The sequence below is a fragment of the Carcharhinus amblyrhynchos genome, chromosome 10 (genome assembly GCF_965287045.1).
Source record: "Carcharhinus amblyrhynchos chromosome 10, sCarAmb.v2.hapA, whole genome shotgun sequence".
Classification (NCBI taxonomy): Eukaryota; Metazoa; Chordata; class Chondrichthyes; order Carcharhiniformes; family Carcharhinidae; genus Carcharhinus; species Carcharhinus amblyrhynchos.
The window spans coordinates 82,416,918-82,433,372 of NC_137333.1; the positions used below are offsets into that span (position 1 = coordinate 82,416,918).

Genomic DNA, 16,455 nt, shown 5'->3' on the forward strand with positions numbered 1-16,455 from the left:
AGTTCTGGTCCCCACATTATAGAAAGGATGTGGAGGCATTGGAGAGGGTGCAGAGGAGGTTTACCAGGATGTTGCCTGGTATGGAGGGAAGGTCCTATGAGGAGAGACTGAGGGATTTGGGGTTGTTTTCGCTAGAAAGAAGGTGGCTGCGAGGGGACCTTATTGAAATATATAAGATGATTAGAGATTTAGATAGGGTGGACAGTGATAGCCTTTTTCCTCGGATGGAGAAAGCTAGCACAGGGGGGCATAGCTTTAAATTAGGGGGTGGTAGATATAGGACGGATGTCAGAGGTAGGTTCTTTACCCAGAGGGTGGTGAGGGATTGGAATGCCCTGCCTGCTGCAGTTGTAGATGCGCCTAGTTTGGGGGCGTTTAAGAGATCCGTGGATAGGTTTATGGATGGAAAGGGATTGGTTTAGGTTAGAGGGTCATTGCTTTTTTAATTGGTCGGCGCAACATCGTGGGCCGAAGGGCCTGTTCTGCGCTGTAATGTTCTATGTTCTATGTAGTGTGGGAAAAAGGCTTTGAAAGGAATGATCAGCCATGAACATATTGAATGGCAGAGCAGGCTCGATGGGCTGAATAGTCTACTCATACTATTATATTTCTATGAGGACAAAATTTGATAGGGTCTGTACAGGGAAACCATTTGCTTTTGTTGTGCATCCAGAGCAAAGAAACATATTTTTTAAATTACAGCAGCTAGGACACTTAATAATGATCCTTTTTATACAGAGGGTAGTGGAAATCTGGAATTCCCTCCCCCTATAAACTGTGGATTCTGGCTAAGGGCATCAAGGATCTGCATGGTAAAGTGGATAAATAGAGGTGAAGCATGATCTTAATTCAGTGTTGGAAAAGGTTGAGGGGTTGAATCAACTCCTGTTTCTATGTTCTGATCCATGTTCACTATGAACTTAATAGTTGGTGTTGATGAAATGATTCATACCAGTTATTCAGTTGGTGGCATGTGGTTAGCACTGCAGCCTCACAGCGCCAGGGACCCAGGTTCGATTCCTGGTCTGGGTCACTGTCTATGTGGAGTTTGCATGTTCTCCACGCGTCTGCATGGGTTTCCCGTTTTCCTCTCTGTTTGAAAGACTTGCTAGTTAGGCGCAGACCAGGGAATTTCACAGTAACTTCATTGCAGTGTTAATGTAATCCTTACTTGTGACTAATAAATAAACTTTTACTTTAAACTTTAAAACCGTAAACTGTCTTGTTCTTTGTTATTGGTAATTGACACATGCTAAATTAAAAATACAGTCCAAAAGAGGTGGAGATCATTTAGTGTAACATTTACACATTATTTTGTTCATAACAGGAAGTTGTACTCTTTCACTTCCAGATATGTAGTTGGTAAAAATAACTTATTCGGTAAACAACTAAATCACATCTAACTTTTTTTTAGCATATGATATGTGCTTTCAATTTTTTTCTCTGAGACAAAAGATTGTGACTTCAAGCTATACTCCAGAATTTGAGTACATAGACTAGGCAGCAGCATCAGTGTAGTATTGAGAGCAATGTCAGAGATATGACTCTCAAATAAGATGTTAAACAAAGTCTTTGTCTACCTACTCAGGTGTACATAAAGGGCTCTATGGCACTATTTGAAGAATTGCAGGGAGTTCCTGTGGATTTAATAATTTATATCTCAACCAACCACTACCACCAGTTTTCCTTTTGCAAGACATTGCTATCTGCTTTGGGCTATGATATTTGTCTATGTAAGATCAGTGACGTAAATGGGAAAAATAAAACTCTTTAATTGCAGGTTTACTTCTTTCTCTTCCAAAAGTGGCAATTAATTACATACAATTTTTGCAATCAGTAGTAGTGGACAATAGCTTTCTTCATTTTTTTTAAGCACATAAGATGGAAGTACAATGAGGATGGTAAGATTCACAATTTATTTATTACAGTGCCAAATGTAGATTTACCGCCATTGTGTTCATCAAGGTTTCGACCTGGCCCTCCTGGGGAACAGGCACAAGCAGCAAGTCAGTTCATTTTTGATGTCATAGAAAAGTAAGAATCTCATTTTCATCAGCAACTTTACAGATTTATTTTTGTCTTTTCAATTATATATTAATACCTTTTCATTGTACAACAGTATGACTCATTTAAAATCTGTGGAGAAATTCAACTTTTTCTCAAAAATACAGTTCACAGATCATACAGAAGGAAGATCTATGCATTGAAAAAGGGAAGGTAAGAAAAATTCAACAGTAGAATTTACTTCTAGCATTTTTGAATGCAAATATTAACCACAATTTTCAATTGTGTAAAGATTTTTTTTGTTCAATATGCTAGTATTCAAAGTTAAGTGGTTATTCAAAACCCATGAAAGCCTGCTAAGTTTCCTTTTTCTGGAATATTTTGTTTAAAAGGGTTGATGGCTGGCAGAGAGCAATTTAAAAAAAATCATAGAATCCCCACATGGCAGGTGGCAGTCATTCAGCTCACCGAGCCTGCACCAACAATACTCACACCCAGGCCTCTCCCCGTAACCCCATGTATTTATCCCACTAATCCCCCTAACACTAAGGGTCAATTTAGTGTGGCCAATCCGTCTAACCTGCACATCTTTGGAGTGTGGAAGGAAACCAGAGCCCCTGGAGGAAACCCACAAAGACACAGGGAGAATGTGCAGACTCCACACAGACAGTGACCCAAGCCGGGAATCGAACCTGGATCCCTGTGAGGCAGCAGTGTTAACCACTGTGCCACGTGGTGGCAGCAAAGCAACCAGGAAACAGGCGAAATTCGACTACGTTTCTTTTTTTTTTAACCATTGGGAAAATTGATGTTGGAAGGTTAGTTTTTGGGCTGTAGTCTGCCTGATGTCTTCCAGAAATGCATGGTTGTCAAATGGGAAACTGACAACTGTCAGCATTACTGGGCGCCTTCTGAAACAGATTGGGTGGCCCGCCATTTTCAGATCAAGGTTGCAGTCCCACTGGTGGGATCCAATTGAAATTGGTTGTCATTGGGCATGCTGTGCCGCAAATATTAAATCCAGTTGTTCTGGGTCTTCAGTGGCCTAATCTTTGGTCCTTAAAGTGATTGCTGCAAATCTTCCACAAAATAGTAGGAAAATCTGTGGAGCCCAGCAGTTCTCCTGGATCTGTAAAATTCAGTTGACTGCTGTTGGCGTAGGCTTCCCTACCGCAGCTCACCTCTCTCTAGAATCTACCTTCAGCCAACTCTGTGACGGACCCAGCTGAAATTTGTTGAAGTGCACTGGAATGCCTGATTGGTATCAGCAGCTCACAGGTTTAATGCAGATGAGATCCGAGGCTTGATTTTAAACTGGGGCGTTTCATCTTGCCCATTTAGTGCATAAAGCCAGTATTAATTGATATTATCTCCTGCTTGGGATAGGTGGAAATCTCAAATCCTGAAAGAACATTATTGTGTGAAGAGCAAAAAGGGAGGCTTCAAATAGTAAAAGTGCTGCGATTGACAGGCTCCAGCTAGTGAGGACTTGGGGGAGACCTTGAAGAGTTGAAAAGGCAGCAGAAAGTTGGTTACCCTCTGCTGTGGGTCACTGTAGAAAAGTTAACCCATTGAAGCAGTTGACATAGTTGAAGAGCTGGTACTGTGCCTGTGAGTTGGTGCTGGAGCGCAGACTCAGGAATCCAGGCGATTGTAGTCTCTGGGATTAGTTTGAACCCTTGCGAGATGAGCAGTTGTTGAGGATTGGCTTTTGGAGGGAATTCAAAGGTTAGATCTCCAAAAGTGAGAAACTTGCAATCCCTCATAAGGGAGACAGTTTTAATGAGATTGTGTAATTCACAGGAGGTACTGACATCTGAGACGGTTGCTGAAAAATCTATAGGATCTGTTGTCGCATCTGCCATGTGTTGTGCACTGTGGTGTGTTTGATCATCGTTTGTCTGTTAATTCGCATGTTCTTTGTATTAATTATGAATTTTAGAGTATAAAATGGATATAATTTTTTTTAACTTTTCTGATTTTGTATAGTAAAGTTATTTTGTTTGTTCAGAAAGCATGTAAGTTTGTAGTTTTATTCCCTTAGCCAGTACCTAGAATCTCAAAATATGTCTAAAACATTATTGGTCCCTAAATGGGTTATATAAAAAAATCTGGGGGTCAGGTTCAGGATCAGTATGGGGTGGGATGGATTATAGACCCAGATCTGTACGTAGTTAGTGTCTACACCCGTATGTTGGATGCTTTTTAATATGTCATGTTCATTTCAATTATATCACATTAGAGGTACAGTTTGGAAACACATTTTTAACTGGAATATTGATGCATCTTTTTTTTCTTTCAGCTTGCTTGGGTAGTATATTGTGACATGGTGTGCTTAGATTATGATGGAAACTTATTGGATGCCTGTATAATAGCCCTGCTGGCAGCACTGAAAAATGGTAAGGGTGCTTAAGTTTTTAAAAAGTAATGCACAAATTTATTTAATCTTAACCTGCAAAGGGAATTCTGACTGTAAGCCATTTGCCTCTCCTTACCAGCCTATAAAAATTTGGGAATTCAAAAAGCAGAAACTGACCTAAATTCTTTCATATAATTTCCTCACTATTTTGAATATGGAAACCATGAAATGTATTCTCTGTGTACTCTAATGTCTAATCATTGCAGATTTTAAATAAATAAATTCAACCCTTTGACAAGGTACCGCATGGTAGGTTGTTGCATAAGGTTAAATCTCATGGGATCCAGGGTAAGGTAGCAAGTTAGATACAAAATTGGTTTGATGACAGAAGACAGAAAGTGGCTTAGAGGGTTGTTTTACGAACTGGAAGCCTGTGACCAGGGATCAGTGCTGGGTCCACTGTTATTTGTCAATTATGTTAATGATTTGGATGAGAATTTAGGAGGCATGGTTAGTAAGATTAGAACATAGAACGTTACAGCGCAGAACAGGCCCTTCGGCCCACGATGTTGCGCCGACCAGTTAAAAAACAATGACCCTCTAACCTAAACCAAACCCTTTCCATCCATAAACCTATCCACGGATCTCTTAAACGCCCCCAAACTAGGCGCATTTACAACTGCAGCAGGCAGGGCATTCCAATCCCTCACCACCCTCTGGGTAAAGAACCTACCCCTGACATCTGTCCTATAACTACCACCCCTTAATTTAAAGCTATGCCCCCTCGTGCTAGCTTTCTCCATCTGAGGAAAAAGGCTATCACTGTCCACCCTATCCAAACCTCTAATCATCTTATATATTTCAATAAGGTCCCCTCGCAGCCGCCTTCTTTCTAACGAAAACAACCTCAAATCCCTCAGTCTCTCCTCATAGGACCTCCCCTCCATACCAGGCAACATCCTGGTAAACCTCCTCTGCACCCTCTCCAAAGCCTCCACATCCTTCCTATAATGTGGGGACCAGAACTGCACACAATACTCCAAGTGCGGACGCACCAGAGTTTTGTACAGTTGCAACGTGACGCTGCGGCTCCTAAATTCAATCCCCCTACCAATAAACGCCAAGACACCGTATGCCTTCCTAACAACCCTATCTACTTGATTCCCAACTTTCAGGGATCTATGTACAAATACACCTAGATCCCTCTGTTCATCCACACTATTCAGTGTCCTACCGTTAGCCCTATACTCTACACATCCATTATTCCTGCCATTGTTCTTGCCATTGTTCTTGGAATGCTGCCGGGATAGTTTCCTGGAACAGTGTGTGTTGGAGCCGACGAGGGAGAGAGCTATCTTGGATCTCGTGCTATGTAATGAGGCGGGTAGAATTAGGGACCTTGCGGTGAACGATCCTCTTGGGGAGAGTGATCATTATGTGGTGGAGTTTCTGGTGCAGATGGAGGAGGAGAAAGTGGGTTCCCAGACACGCGTACTTTGTTTGAATAGAGGGGAGTACGGTAGGATGAGAGAAGAATTGGCGAATGTGGACTGGGGGAGCGTGTTGGAGGGAGGGTCTGCTGAGGAGCAATGGAGGATCTTGAAGGAGATCTTTCTTGGTGCTCAGCGGAAATTTATTCCGATGGTCAAAAAGGACCGTAGGAGGAGAGGTAATAAGCCGTGGATAACAAAGGAGGTGAAGGAAAGTGTTAAATTAAAAGTGGAGGAATTTAGAGTAGCTAAGAGTAGTGGGCGAGAAGAGGATTGGGAGAGGTTTAAATGTCAACAAAGATTGACAAAGAAGTTGATAAAAAAGGGTAGGAGAAACTATGAAGCTGGGCTAGTGCTTAATATAAAAAAGGATAGCAAGAGTTTTTATAAATATATAAAAAGGAAGAGGCTGGCTAGGGTGAACGTTGGTCCTTTAGAGGATGAGAAAGGGGACCTAGTGGTAGGGGATGGGGATATGGCTAAGGTATTGAATAACTTTTTTGTTTCTGTCTTCACGGAGGAGGACGTGAATAATTTGCCGGGTGTTAGTGATGGAAAGGTGGTAGGACTGGAGGGTCTTAATGACATTACTGTTACTAGAGAGGCGGTGCTCGACAGACTGGAGGGGCTGATTGTGGACAAGTCCCCAGGACCGGATGGAATGCATCCGAGGGTTCTGAAAGAAATGGCGGAGGTGATAGTGGATGCCTTGGTGGTTATTTTCCAGACGTCGCTGGATTCCGGGGAAGTGCCGGATGATTGGAAAACGGCTAATGTTACGCCGTTGTTTAAGAAGGGTGCCAGGCAAAAGGCGGGGAATTATAGGCCTGTTAGTTTAACGTCTGTGGTAGGTAAAATGTTAGAATCCGTCATTAAGGAGGAAATTGCGAGGCATCTTGAAGGGAACTGCTTGATAGAGCAGACGCAGCACGGTTTCATTAAAGGGAAGTCGTGTCTGACAAATTTACTGGAGTTCTATGAGGATGTGTCTAGGGCAGTGGATAGAGGAGAGCTGGTGGATGTGGTCTTTCTGGATTTTCAGAAGGTGTTTGACAAGGTACCTCACAAGAGGTTATTGCAGAAGGTCGAGGGACATGGAGTTGGGGGTAGGGTGTTAGCATGGATAGAGGATTGGTTGTCAAATAGGAGGCAGAGAGTGGGGGTCAATGGGTGCTATTCAGATTGGTGGATGGTGACTAGTGGAGTGCCCCAGGGGTCGGTGCTGGGGCCTCAGCTTTTTACCATTTATATAGATGATCTGGAGGAGGGAACCGAGTGTAGGGTGTCGAAATTTGCTGATGACACCAACATTGGGGGAACGGCAAATTGTGCGGAGGGTGTGGAGAGTCTGCAGAAGGATCTAGATAGGCTGGGCGAATGGGCCAGGAAATGGCAAATGGAATTTAATGTTGGCAAGTGTGAGGTGGTCCACTTTGGTAGGAATAATGGTAGGAAGGACTATTACTTACGTGGCGAAAAACTGCAGCATGCGACGGTGCAGAGGGACCTCGGGGTCCTTGTGCATGAGTCGCAAAAACCCAGCTTGCAGGTGCAGCAGGTGGTCAGGAAGGCGAATGGGATGCTGGCCTTCATAGCGAGGGGGATTGAATATAAAAGTAGGGAGGTCTTGCTGCAGCTGTATAGGGCACTGGTGAGGCCACAGCTGGAGTACTGTGTGCAGTTTTGGGCGCCGCACTTACGCAAGAATATTTTGGCCTTGGAGGGAGTGCAGAGGAGGTTTACTAGGCTGATTCCGGAGTTGAGGGGGTTGAACTATGAGGAGAGGCTGAATAAACTAGGCTTGTACTCGTTAGAGTTTAGAAGAATGAGGGGAGATCTCATTGAGACGTATAAGATGATGAATGGGATGGATAGGATAGAGGTGGAGAGACTCTTCCCGCTCAAAAAAGACAGTAGGACTAGGGGTCACAGCCTCAGGATAAAGGGGGGGCAGTTTAGAACGGAGTTGAGGAGGAACTTCTTCGCTCAAAGGGTGGTGAATCTCTGGAATTCTCTGCCCGTTGAAGTGGTGGAGGCTGCCTCGCTAAATATTTTTAAGACGCGGGTTGATGGGTTTTTGATAAGAGAGGGGATTAAGGGTTATGGGGAGAGGGCGGGAAAGTGGAACTGAGCCACGACAGATCAGCCATGATCTTATTGAACGGCGGGGCAGGCTCGAAGGGCTAGATGGCCTACTCCTCCTAGTTCTTATGTTCAAAGTGAATTACCTCACATTTTTCCGCATTAAACTCCATCCTCCACCTCTTGGCCCAGCTCTGCAACTTGTCCAAGTCTCCCTGTAGACTAAGACACCCTTCCTCACTATCAACCACACCTCCAACTTTGGTGTCATCAGCAAATTTACTAATCCACCCAGCTATGCCCTCATCCAGATCATTTATAAAAATTACAAACAGCAGTGGCCCCAAAACAGATCCTTGAGGCACACCACTCGTAACTGAACTCCATGTCGAATATTTACCATCAACCACCACCCTCTGTCTCCTATCCGCCAGCCAATTCCTAATCCAATTTCCTAAATCACCCTCAATCCCATACATCTGCAATTTCTGCAGAAGGCACGACCTACCCTCCACAAAACCATGCTGACCATCTCTAATCATTTCATTACTCTCCAAATAACTATAAATCCTATCCCTAATAATTTTTTCTAAAACCTTGCCCACAACAGAAGTAACACTCACCGGTCTATAATTCCCAGGGAAGTCTCTGTTCCCCTTCTTAAACAATGGGACAACATTCGCTAACCTCCAATCTTCTGGCACTATACCGGTGACCAACGACGACCTGAAGATCAGAGCCAGAGGCTCTGCAATCTCCTCCCTTGCCTCCCAGAGAATCCTAGGGTAAATCCCGTCCGGCCCAAGGGACTTATCTATTTTCAAACCCTCAAGAATAACTAGCACACCCTCCTTATCAACTGCAGTACTGTCCAGTTTACAACCCTGTAACCCAGTGTTCTCCACAGCTACATTTATGTCCCCCTGCGTGAACACCGAAGAGAAATATTGGTTCAGTGCCTCTCCAATCTCTTCCGGTTCCACACATAAATTCCCACTGCTGTCTCTAACTGGCCCTAATCTTGCCCTAACCAACCTTTTGTTCTTAACATATCTATAGAACATATCTTAACATATCTATAGATTGGTGGCATAGTGGACAGTGAAGAAGGTTTCTAGGATTGCAGTATGATCAATTGGGCCAGTGGATGATGAATGGCAGATGGAGTTTAATTTAGATAAATGTGAGTTGATGGTAGATTTCGATAGATTGAACCAGGGCAGGACTTACTGAGTTAATGGTAGGACGGTGGGGAGAGTTACAGAACAAAGAAATTTAGGCGTATGTGTTCATAGCTCTTTGAAAATGGAGTCAGTGGTGGACAGGGTGATGAAGGCATTTTGGCATACTTGGTTTCATTGGTCAGGATATTGAATACAGGAGCTGGGATATCTTGTTGAAGTTATACGAGACATTGGTAAGGCCACACTTGGAATACTGTGTGCAGTTCTGGTCACCCTGTTAAAGAGATATTATTGAACCAGAAAGAGTGCAGAAAAGATTTATTAAGATGTTACGGGAACTTGATGGTTTACGTTATAAGGAGAGGCTGGATAGACCGGGACTTTTTTCCCTGGAGCGTAGGAGGCTGAGTCTGGGTGGGATTATTGTCAGTGCATGCTTGTTGGGCCGAACGGCCTCCTTCCGCATTCTGTGGGATGACACAGTGGTTAGCACTGCTGTCTCACAGTGCCAGGGACCCAGATTTGATTCGTGGCTTGTCACCGTCAGTGTGGAGTTTGCACATTCTTCTTGTGTCTGCACGAGTTTTCTCCGGGTGCTCCAGTTTCCTCCCACAGTCTGAAAGTCATGTTGGTTAGATGCATTGACCCGAACACACTCTGGAGTGTGGCAACTAGGGGAATTTCACAGTAACTTCTTTGCAGTGTTAATGTAAGCCTTATTTGTGACTAATAAATAAACTTTAATTTTACTAACAAAGGTATTCTATGGTTCTAGGATTGCTTAGGGGTGATCTTATAGAGGTCTATATAATAATGAGGGGCATAGATAAGGTAGATAGTCAACATCTTTTCCCGAGTTAGGGGAGTCTAAAACTAGAGGGCATAGATTTAAGGTCAGAGATACAAAAAAAAGTCCAGAGGGGCAATGTTTTCATGCAGAGGGTGGTGAGTGTCTGGAATGAGCAGTCTGAAGTAGTATTAGAGGCAGATGCAGTTTTGTTTTTTAGTCAGTTACATGGGTGATATGGGCCAAACGCATGCAATTGGGAATAGCTTTGTGGTAAAAACTGGGCAGCATGGACAAGTTGGGCTGAAGGGCCTGTTTCTATGCTGTAAACCTCTATGATGCTCAATTTGTATTATCTTTCCACATAAAACTTGTGCATTAAACTGGTGTTTATTTGATGTAACAATGAACATGTGTGGAAAATATAAGAAAAAATGACATTAGTGTCCTTAAACATTTATTAGTTTACATAACTTTACTGTAGCTATATTCCAGATTTTAGCAGCTCCAGTATGAATTGTTTCATTTTTAAAAATTGCTGTTATGACTCATTTTAAATGACTGTGCTTTTGTTGCAAATATTTATGCAGTTATTGTTGCTTGTTTTCCACATGATTGAAATCCTGCTGAAGCAGCTGATAATGGCTTTGTTGGCCTTTCCCTTATGGGTTTTAGCTCTTCTTCGCCACTTTTCCACACTTCCCTTTTTAATTTTATCAGTAACTACAAGTTGTTGCTGAAACAGTTCACTTTCTTTTGACATGAAAAATATGAAAGCATTTGGGGAACAAACATTGTCTTAAACTAGGTGATTTACGAAGAAGGAAACATTGACGGACTTTGTTGGGGCAAAAAGGTTTCCTACTGCAAAGTTTTCATGATTCTTGCTGACTTTTGTCCTATACAACAGAATATAACTGTTGCATTTTGCAATGTTTCTTGTAAAAGATTGAACCGAGTTTTGTAAAGTAATAAAATGGAAACATTTGCTGTCTCCCTTAACTACAGGAGTTTGTAGTATAATCCACAGCTTCATGTTGTAATCCATTCTAGATGATTATCCATGATTAATTTCTTTTTCTATAGTTCAATTGCCATCGGTATCAATCAGTGAAGAAACTGGTTTGGCAGAAGTTAATATGAATCAGAAAAAGCAACTGAATATCAGAAAGCACCCAGTTGCTACATCTTTTGCAATTTTTGATGAGTAAGTTACTTTTGAGTGTAAAATATTGTAACACTGCTTATAACATTGTTTTGTGATGGGTGAAAGATACTGTACTCTTATGATTGTGGGCATAATATTCCAAATTAGCTAGTGCAAAACCATTATGCATCTCATTGTCTAATCATTAGATCACAACATGCATGATGAAAGGCAGTTGGCTTTAGTTTATCCATCTAAAAATATTTGTTCCTCCTTGACATTGTCGGATTTATGTTAGTAAGTACCAGGATTCCCCTGTCCACTGCTCCCCCTGCAAATCTAATCCATGTGTTGCCACTCTTTTTGTGAAAAAGCTTTCTGACATTAGTCTTAAATTTACTTTTTGCTAAAATGAGTTAGTGTCCTCTGTCTTGCTCTCCAAATTTACTTCAAAATTTTGAGGCTCGTCTATAAGATCATCTCTCAGGTCTCCCTTTAGGATTGAAACAAAAACAAGTCCTTCTGTTTTTTCTCAAAGCTGAAAGTTTTAAAATGGGTATCAATCTGTGGGTCTTTCCTTCCATGGTTTATTGTCTCCTTACCTGATGATCACAATTGGAGACACATTCAATGAATAGTCTGACAAGTGCACTGTAGAGTTTAACATGCATGACTTCCTCTGCTTTACTGTTGTAGCTACATAGTTCCGTATTTGATTGGCTCTATTGATTGCTGCTCTGCAATAGTTGAATGTGTTGGGCATCAAGTCTGCAAAGATCTGTATCTCCAATTTCATTCTTATTCTTAGCTATCCTCTGAACTGACCAACTGATTATCTGTCTGATTGGTAGAGATTATTTTCTACTCTTATTTCACTTGGAATTTAATTGGGAGAAGTGACTGAAAGTAAAATTGAAGTTAGAAAAATGGGAGTATGGCAACCATAAGAGAGGGGATTAAGGGTTATGGGGAGAAAGCGGGAAAGTGGAACTGAGCAGCGACAGATCAGCCATGATCTTATTGAATGGCGGGGCAGGCTCGAAGGGCTAGATGGCCTACTCCTGCTCTTATTTCTTACGTTCTTATGTTCTTATAAGTAGTGTTTTAGATTTCATTTTCTTAGGTTGCGTTTTGGAAATGCAATGGCTTGCATTTAAAGAATTAATTATAATTTGCAACAAATATACATACCTCTAGGATAGAAGAAGTGGACCAACCAAGGATAACAACAAGAATTAAAGATAGTTTTAGGTCAAAGGAAGAGATTTACGATGTGGCAAAAAATGAGTAGTAAAGATGAGGATTTTAGAATTCAGCAAAGGAGGACTAAGAAATTGATAAGAGAACATATTAGGAAGAGGCATAAAAAGATCGTAATCATTTCTCTAGGTATGTAAATGTTTAGAGATTATTGAAGGTAAACATGACACACAGGACTTGTTCCTGGGATGTGGGGATTGTTCTATGAGCAAAGACTGTGTTCCCCAGCATATAGAAGAATGAGAGATGATCTCATTAAAACGTGTAAGATTCGTTAAAGAGCTTGACCGGGCAGGTACTGAAAAAATAGCTTTCGCTGGTGGAGTGAATTTAGAACAGTCAATCTCGGAAGGAATCAGCAATTTAGGACTGAGAAATTACTGCAGAATTGTGAATCTTTGGAATTCTCTATCCTAGAGAGCTGTGGATTGGGTACCTTGTAAGTCAATAGATTTTTCTGCATTAAGGGATATGTGAGTCATGCAGGAGGGTGGAGGTAAAATAGATGATTAGTCAAGATCTTGTTTGATGGGGAAGCAAACTCCTAGGACCTAATGGCCTACTCCAGTTCTCGTTTCTTATATAAAATTGAGCTTAAAAAATAATCTTGCTGTTTTCATTGCTAATAGGATATTTTTATTGTCATATTGCTTTACTATTTTGTTTTTCACATCATGTACCTGATCATTTGGCCCAGTGAGTAGCAGTGTGTTAACCCAGAGCTGGCACACATCCCTGAATCATAATCACTTGTGGGTTCAGATTTCACTAGACTTGAGTATAGAGTTAGGCTGAAACCCTAGTTTTAATACTCAGAAGTGCTGCATTTTGCATGTTGTGAATATTGTTTCTTACCATATTGGAGACAGGGAAGTCAGGGAAAAGAAGAGTTGTAAATGGACCTGATGCAAGCAAGAGAGGCTTGGAAGTTAGATGCAATGTTGATAAAAGTTTCCAATTCAGGGTGAGAGTAGGAAATGATTCTGATTGTTGTTGGTGTATTGGAAAAAGAAGTGAGGGACTTTCAGTTGGCTTGGAACAAAGATATTCCACATAGCCCTTGTAACAGCAACACCTTTTGTTTGGAGAAAATGAGTGAGTGCATTTGAAGAGAAGTTATTCAATGTGAGAACAAGTTCAGTTTGGCAGTGGAGGGTGTAGTGATTGGGGGACTGATAAGGCCTCTATCGAGGGAAGAAATCGAGAACCCTCTGTCTTGATGGGATTGAGATTGTCTAGACACTGTTCATGCATAATATGTAAAGGAGGCTTTTATCCTATCAGACTGAGCTAAAATTGAACCCTGATCCCAAAAATGAATGGCCACTGCCCAACACTTTGTACTATCCAAACCATTATTTTGTATGTTTTTTTTAAATTGAAAACCAAAATTGTTTTGGAGGCATCTGTATAAACATGAAATATTCCAAGTGCCAGGCTTTGTAGAGATTAATGTTTTTAAGTGATATTTTAATAGAATTGGGTTCTTGAGATCCTATTTTACAATGCTTTATTTTTCCACTAGGTGGTAAATGTCAAATACACTCGATTTTTTTCGTATTTTGTAATACGATCCTGAGGATCACTGTGTGGTGCATGATTTCCTTAAGAGTTTTGATAGACGGAGGGATCTGGGTGTAGAGGTAGACAGATCATTGGAAGTCGCAATGCAGGTGGAGGAGGTAGTCAAGAAGGCATACTGCATGCTTGCCTTCATTGGCCAAGGCATTGAGATTAAAAATTGGCAAATCATGTTGCAACTTTATAGAACCTTAGTTAGGCCGCACTTGGAATATAGTGTGCAATTCTGGTCACCAAACTATCAGAAGGATGTGGAGGCTTTGGAGCAGATACAGCAAAGACTTACCAGGATGTTGTTTGGTATGGAGGGCATTAGCTCTGAGGAGGTTGGAGAAACTTGTTTTTTTTTCTCGCTGGAATGATGGAGGTTGAAAGGCGACCTGGTATAAGTTTACAAGGTTATGAGGGGCATGGTCAGAGTGGAAAGTCAGAAGCTTTTTCCCAGGGTGGAAAAGTCAATTACTAAGGTGCATAAGTTTAAAGTGTGACGGGCAAGGTTTAAAGGTGTACAAGGCAAGAATTTTACACAGTGGGTGGTGGATGCTTGGAACTCGCTGCTGGAAGAGGTAGTGGAAGCAAATATGCGAGTGACTCTTAAGGGGCTTCTAGACAAAAACATGAATCGGATGGGAGTGGAGGGATACGGTCCCTGGAATGGTTTTAGTTAAGTCGGGCAACATGGTCGGTGCAGGCTTGGAGGGCCTAAGGGCCTATTCCTGTGCTGTAATTTCCTTTGTTCTTTAGTGAACACTTGTATTATTTTTCAATGGAATGCTATTTTAACTTTAACTTTCCAGTCTTACTGCCTGTTATTCCAAAATGCAATAATTGGTTGTGTGAATTAGTGGAGCTCGGAAGCAAATTGTTGCAGAATTAACTGATAATTTAACTTGGATGATATTCTAAAAATTCTTTTTCATTCCTTTAATATAATAAAAGCACAATATTCATTGTCGATCCAACAGCTGAGGAGGAGACCTTGGCATCAGGGATGGCTACTATAGTAATTGATGAAGAGGATAGGCTCTGTGCTGTTCATAAACCAGGTGTGTTAATATTAAGTGTTGCTTAAGTAAGTATTCTGACTTGCCACGATCTGTCCTTTTGCATGATTTTGTTAGATCAAAATTTATTTTGGGCTGGAATCCAGGAGTCTAATGGCAGCTGAAAAATTATAGGCACCACATGCCATCTACTAGTCCTCTTGGGTAATTTTATTTTAATAACGTTTATGTTATCGGTACTTAAACCTTAAATAATGAAATTAGAAAAATGGATACTACATGTGAGCCTATACAGGTGCAATGGAAGAAACTGTTTCTAACAAAGGCTTCAGTTTAGCTGCCTTTTTCTCATTTGGAATGTAAATGAATAATATGCCTAAACTGACAACAGAGTTATTGCCGTATAACATGAGCAGTAAAGCATTACTGACAGTTCAGAAGTAAATGCTCAGGCTGAACCTAATGGTGGTGTAATATCTGACAGAGTGGAAACTCATTTCTCACTTTCAGTCCATTATTAAAATGTTCCACAATGCTTCTATGTTCAATCCACCTTTTGAGCTGGACCTTGCGTATAATCCAACTGCTTATATCCAATCCTTTACAATATCCTGTAAACTCCTTCTTCCAAATTCCTACCCCAGAAACTCTACCCTCCCAATGCTAGCAGTAGCAGGGCCTCCAGCTCCTTTATCTAGGCCATCAATCACTTCCTAAGCAGGATTTTGTTCATTTTCTCCTTCCCCTCCATCTCCCCCCACAAAAAACCATACCTTCAGACAAGTATCTTTTGGAAAATGGACAGAAAAATCAATACTAATGGAAAAGCCTTGGATTTAATCACCAGGACTTCTTTGAAGCAGAGTTTTCAAATTTATTCACCTGAGTGCAATTATTTTAGCCAGCGGACATTTGGATTTTGAAAGAAATGTTTAATTAATAATTCAGTTGTACTGCATAATTGTGTTCACTGGTTCATTCTGTACATGGATTTGTTTAGGTTGTTCAGTATTCAATGTTTTAGAAAGCCTTCGGGTAGTATGTGCAAGCCATTTTTTCAAAAACCTTGCACTTGAGCTGCTGCCACTTCAGTACCTAATTTCAATTTTTTTTAACACCACTGATTTAAAGTACAAAATCATCTGTCATTCTTTGGCTGTTTTTTATAACAATAAGAACATCAATCTATCTTTGTTGCCAATTATCTTGTCTTTTTCTTTCCATATGGAGGGGGGAGTGGTCTCTCGAGTGAAAAACTCCAGGATTGCATTGTTCGAGCACAGACAAGACACAGAGAAGTCCACAAACTGCTCACTGAAGTAATGAAGAGTGTAACACCCACAATAAATGTGAAAGAGAGAGAATAGTTAATCCTGTTGTAAGTTTCACTGTACAATAAATCCGTTTTTTTTCTTTCAAATCGTTATGTACAAGTTGTTTTTAAACCGTTAACAAAATGACTTTTTGCTGAAACAAAAGATTATACAATATACAATGGTTGGGTTTCATTTTTAAAAAAATATTTAAAAAAAATTCACTTCACCACAAAAAATAATA

The 16,455-nt window shown here is 41.0% G+C and overlaps 2 protein-coding genes across 2 annotated transcripts in view; one reads left to right on the top strand and one right to left on the bottom strand.

Annotated features, from left to right (window-relative positions):
• The first annotated feature begins 1,971 nt into the window (after positions 1-1,971).
• Positions 1,972-16,318, top strand: exosc8 (exosome component 8). The gene is made up of 6 exons (XM_080197485.1): positions 1,972-2,034; positions 2,172-2,217; positions 4,307-4,403; positions 10,993-11,113; positions 14,834-14,940; positions 16,129-16,318. The coding sequence occupies exons 3-6, from the start codon at positions 4,331-4,333 to the stop codon at positions 16,263-16,265; spliced, it is 438 nt and encodes a 145-aa protein (XP_080053611.1). The 5' UTR covers positions 1,972-2,034; positions 2,172-2,217; positions 4,307-4,330; the 3' UTR covers positions 16,266-16,318.
• Positions 3,068-16,455, bottom strand: part of supt20 (SPT20 homolog, SAGA complex component) — an 89,042-nt gene continuing 75,654 nt past the window's right edge. The window contains exon 22 of the mRNA XM_080197480.1: positions 3,068-3,712. Within this exon, the coding sequence (XP_080053606.1) occupies positions 3,671-3,712 (42 nt within the window). The 3' untranslated portion in view covers positions 3,068-3,670. The remainder of the gene's footprint in view (positions 3,713-16,455) is intronic.

What these genes read in the sequence shown, in the direction of transcription:
- exosc8 (XM_080197485.1), top strand. Translation starts at nt 4,331, where the DNA reads ATGGTGTGCTTAGATTATGATGGAAACTTATTGGATGCCTGTATAATA. An exon ending in TCTTTTGCAATTTTTGATGA is followed by an intron (nt 11,114 to 14,833) that starts GTAAGTTACTTT and finishes ATATAATAAAAG; the next exon opens with CACAATATTCATTGTCGATC. An exon ending in CTGTGCTGTTCATAAACCAG is followed by an intron (nt 14,941 to 16,128) that starts GTGTGTTAATAT and finishes TTCCATATGGAG; the next exon opens with GGGGGAGTGGTCTCTCGAGT.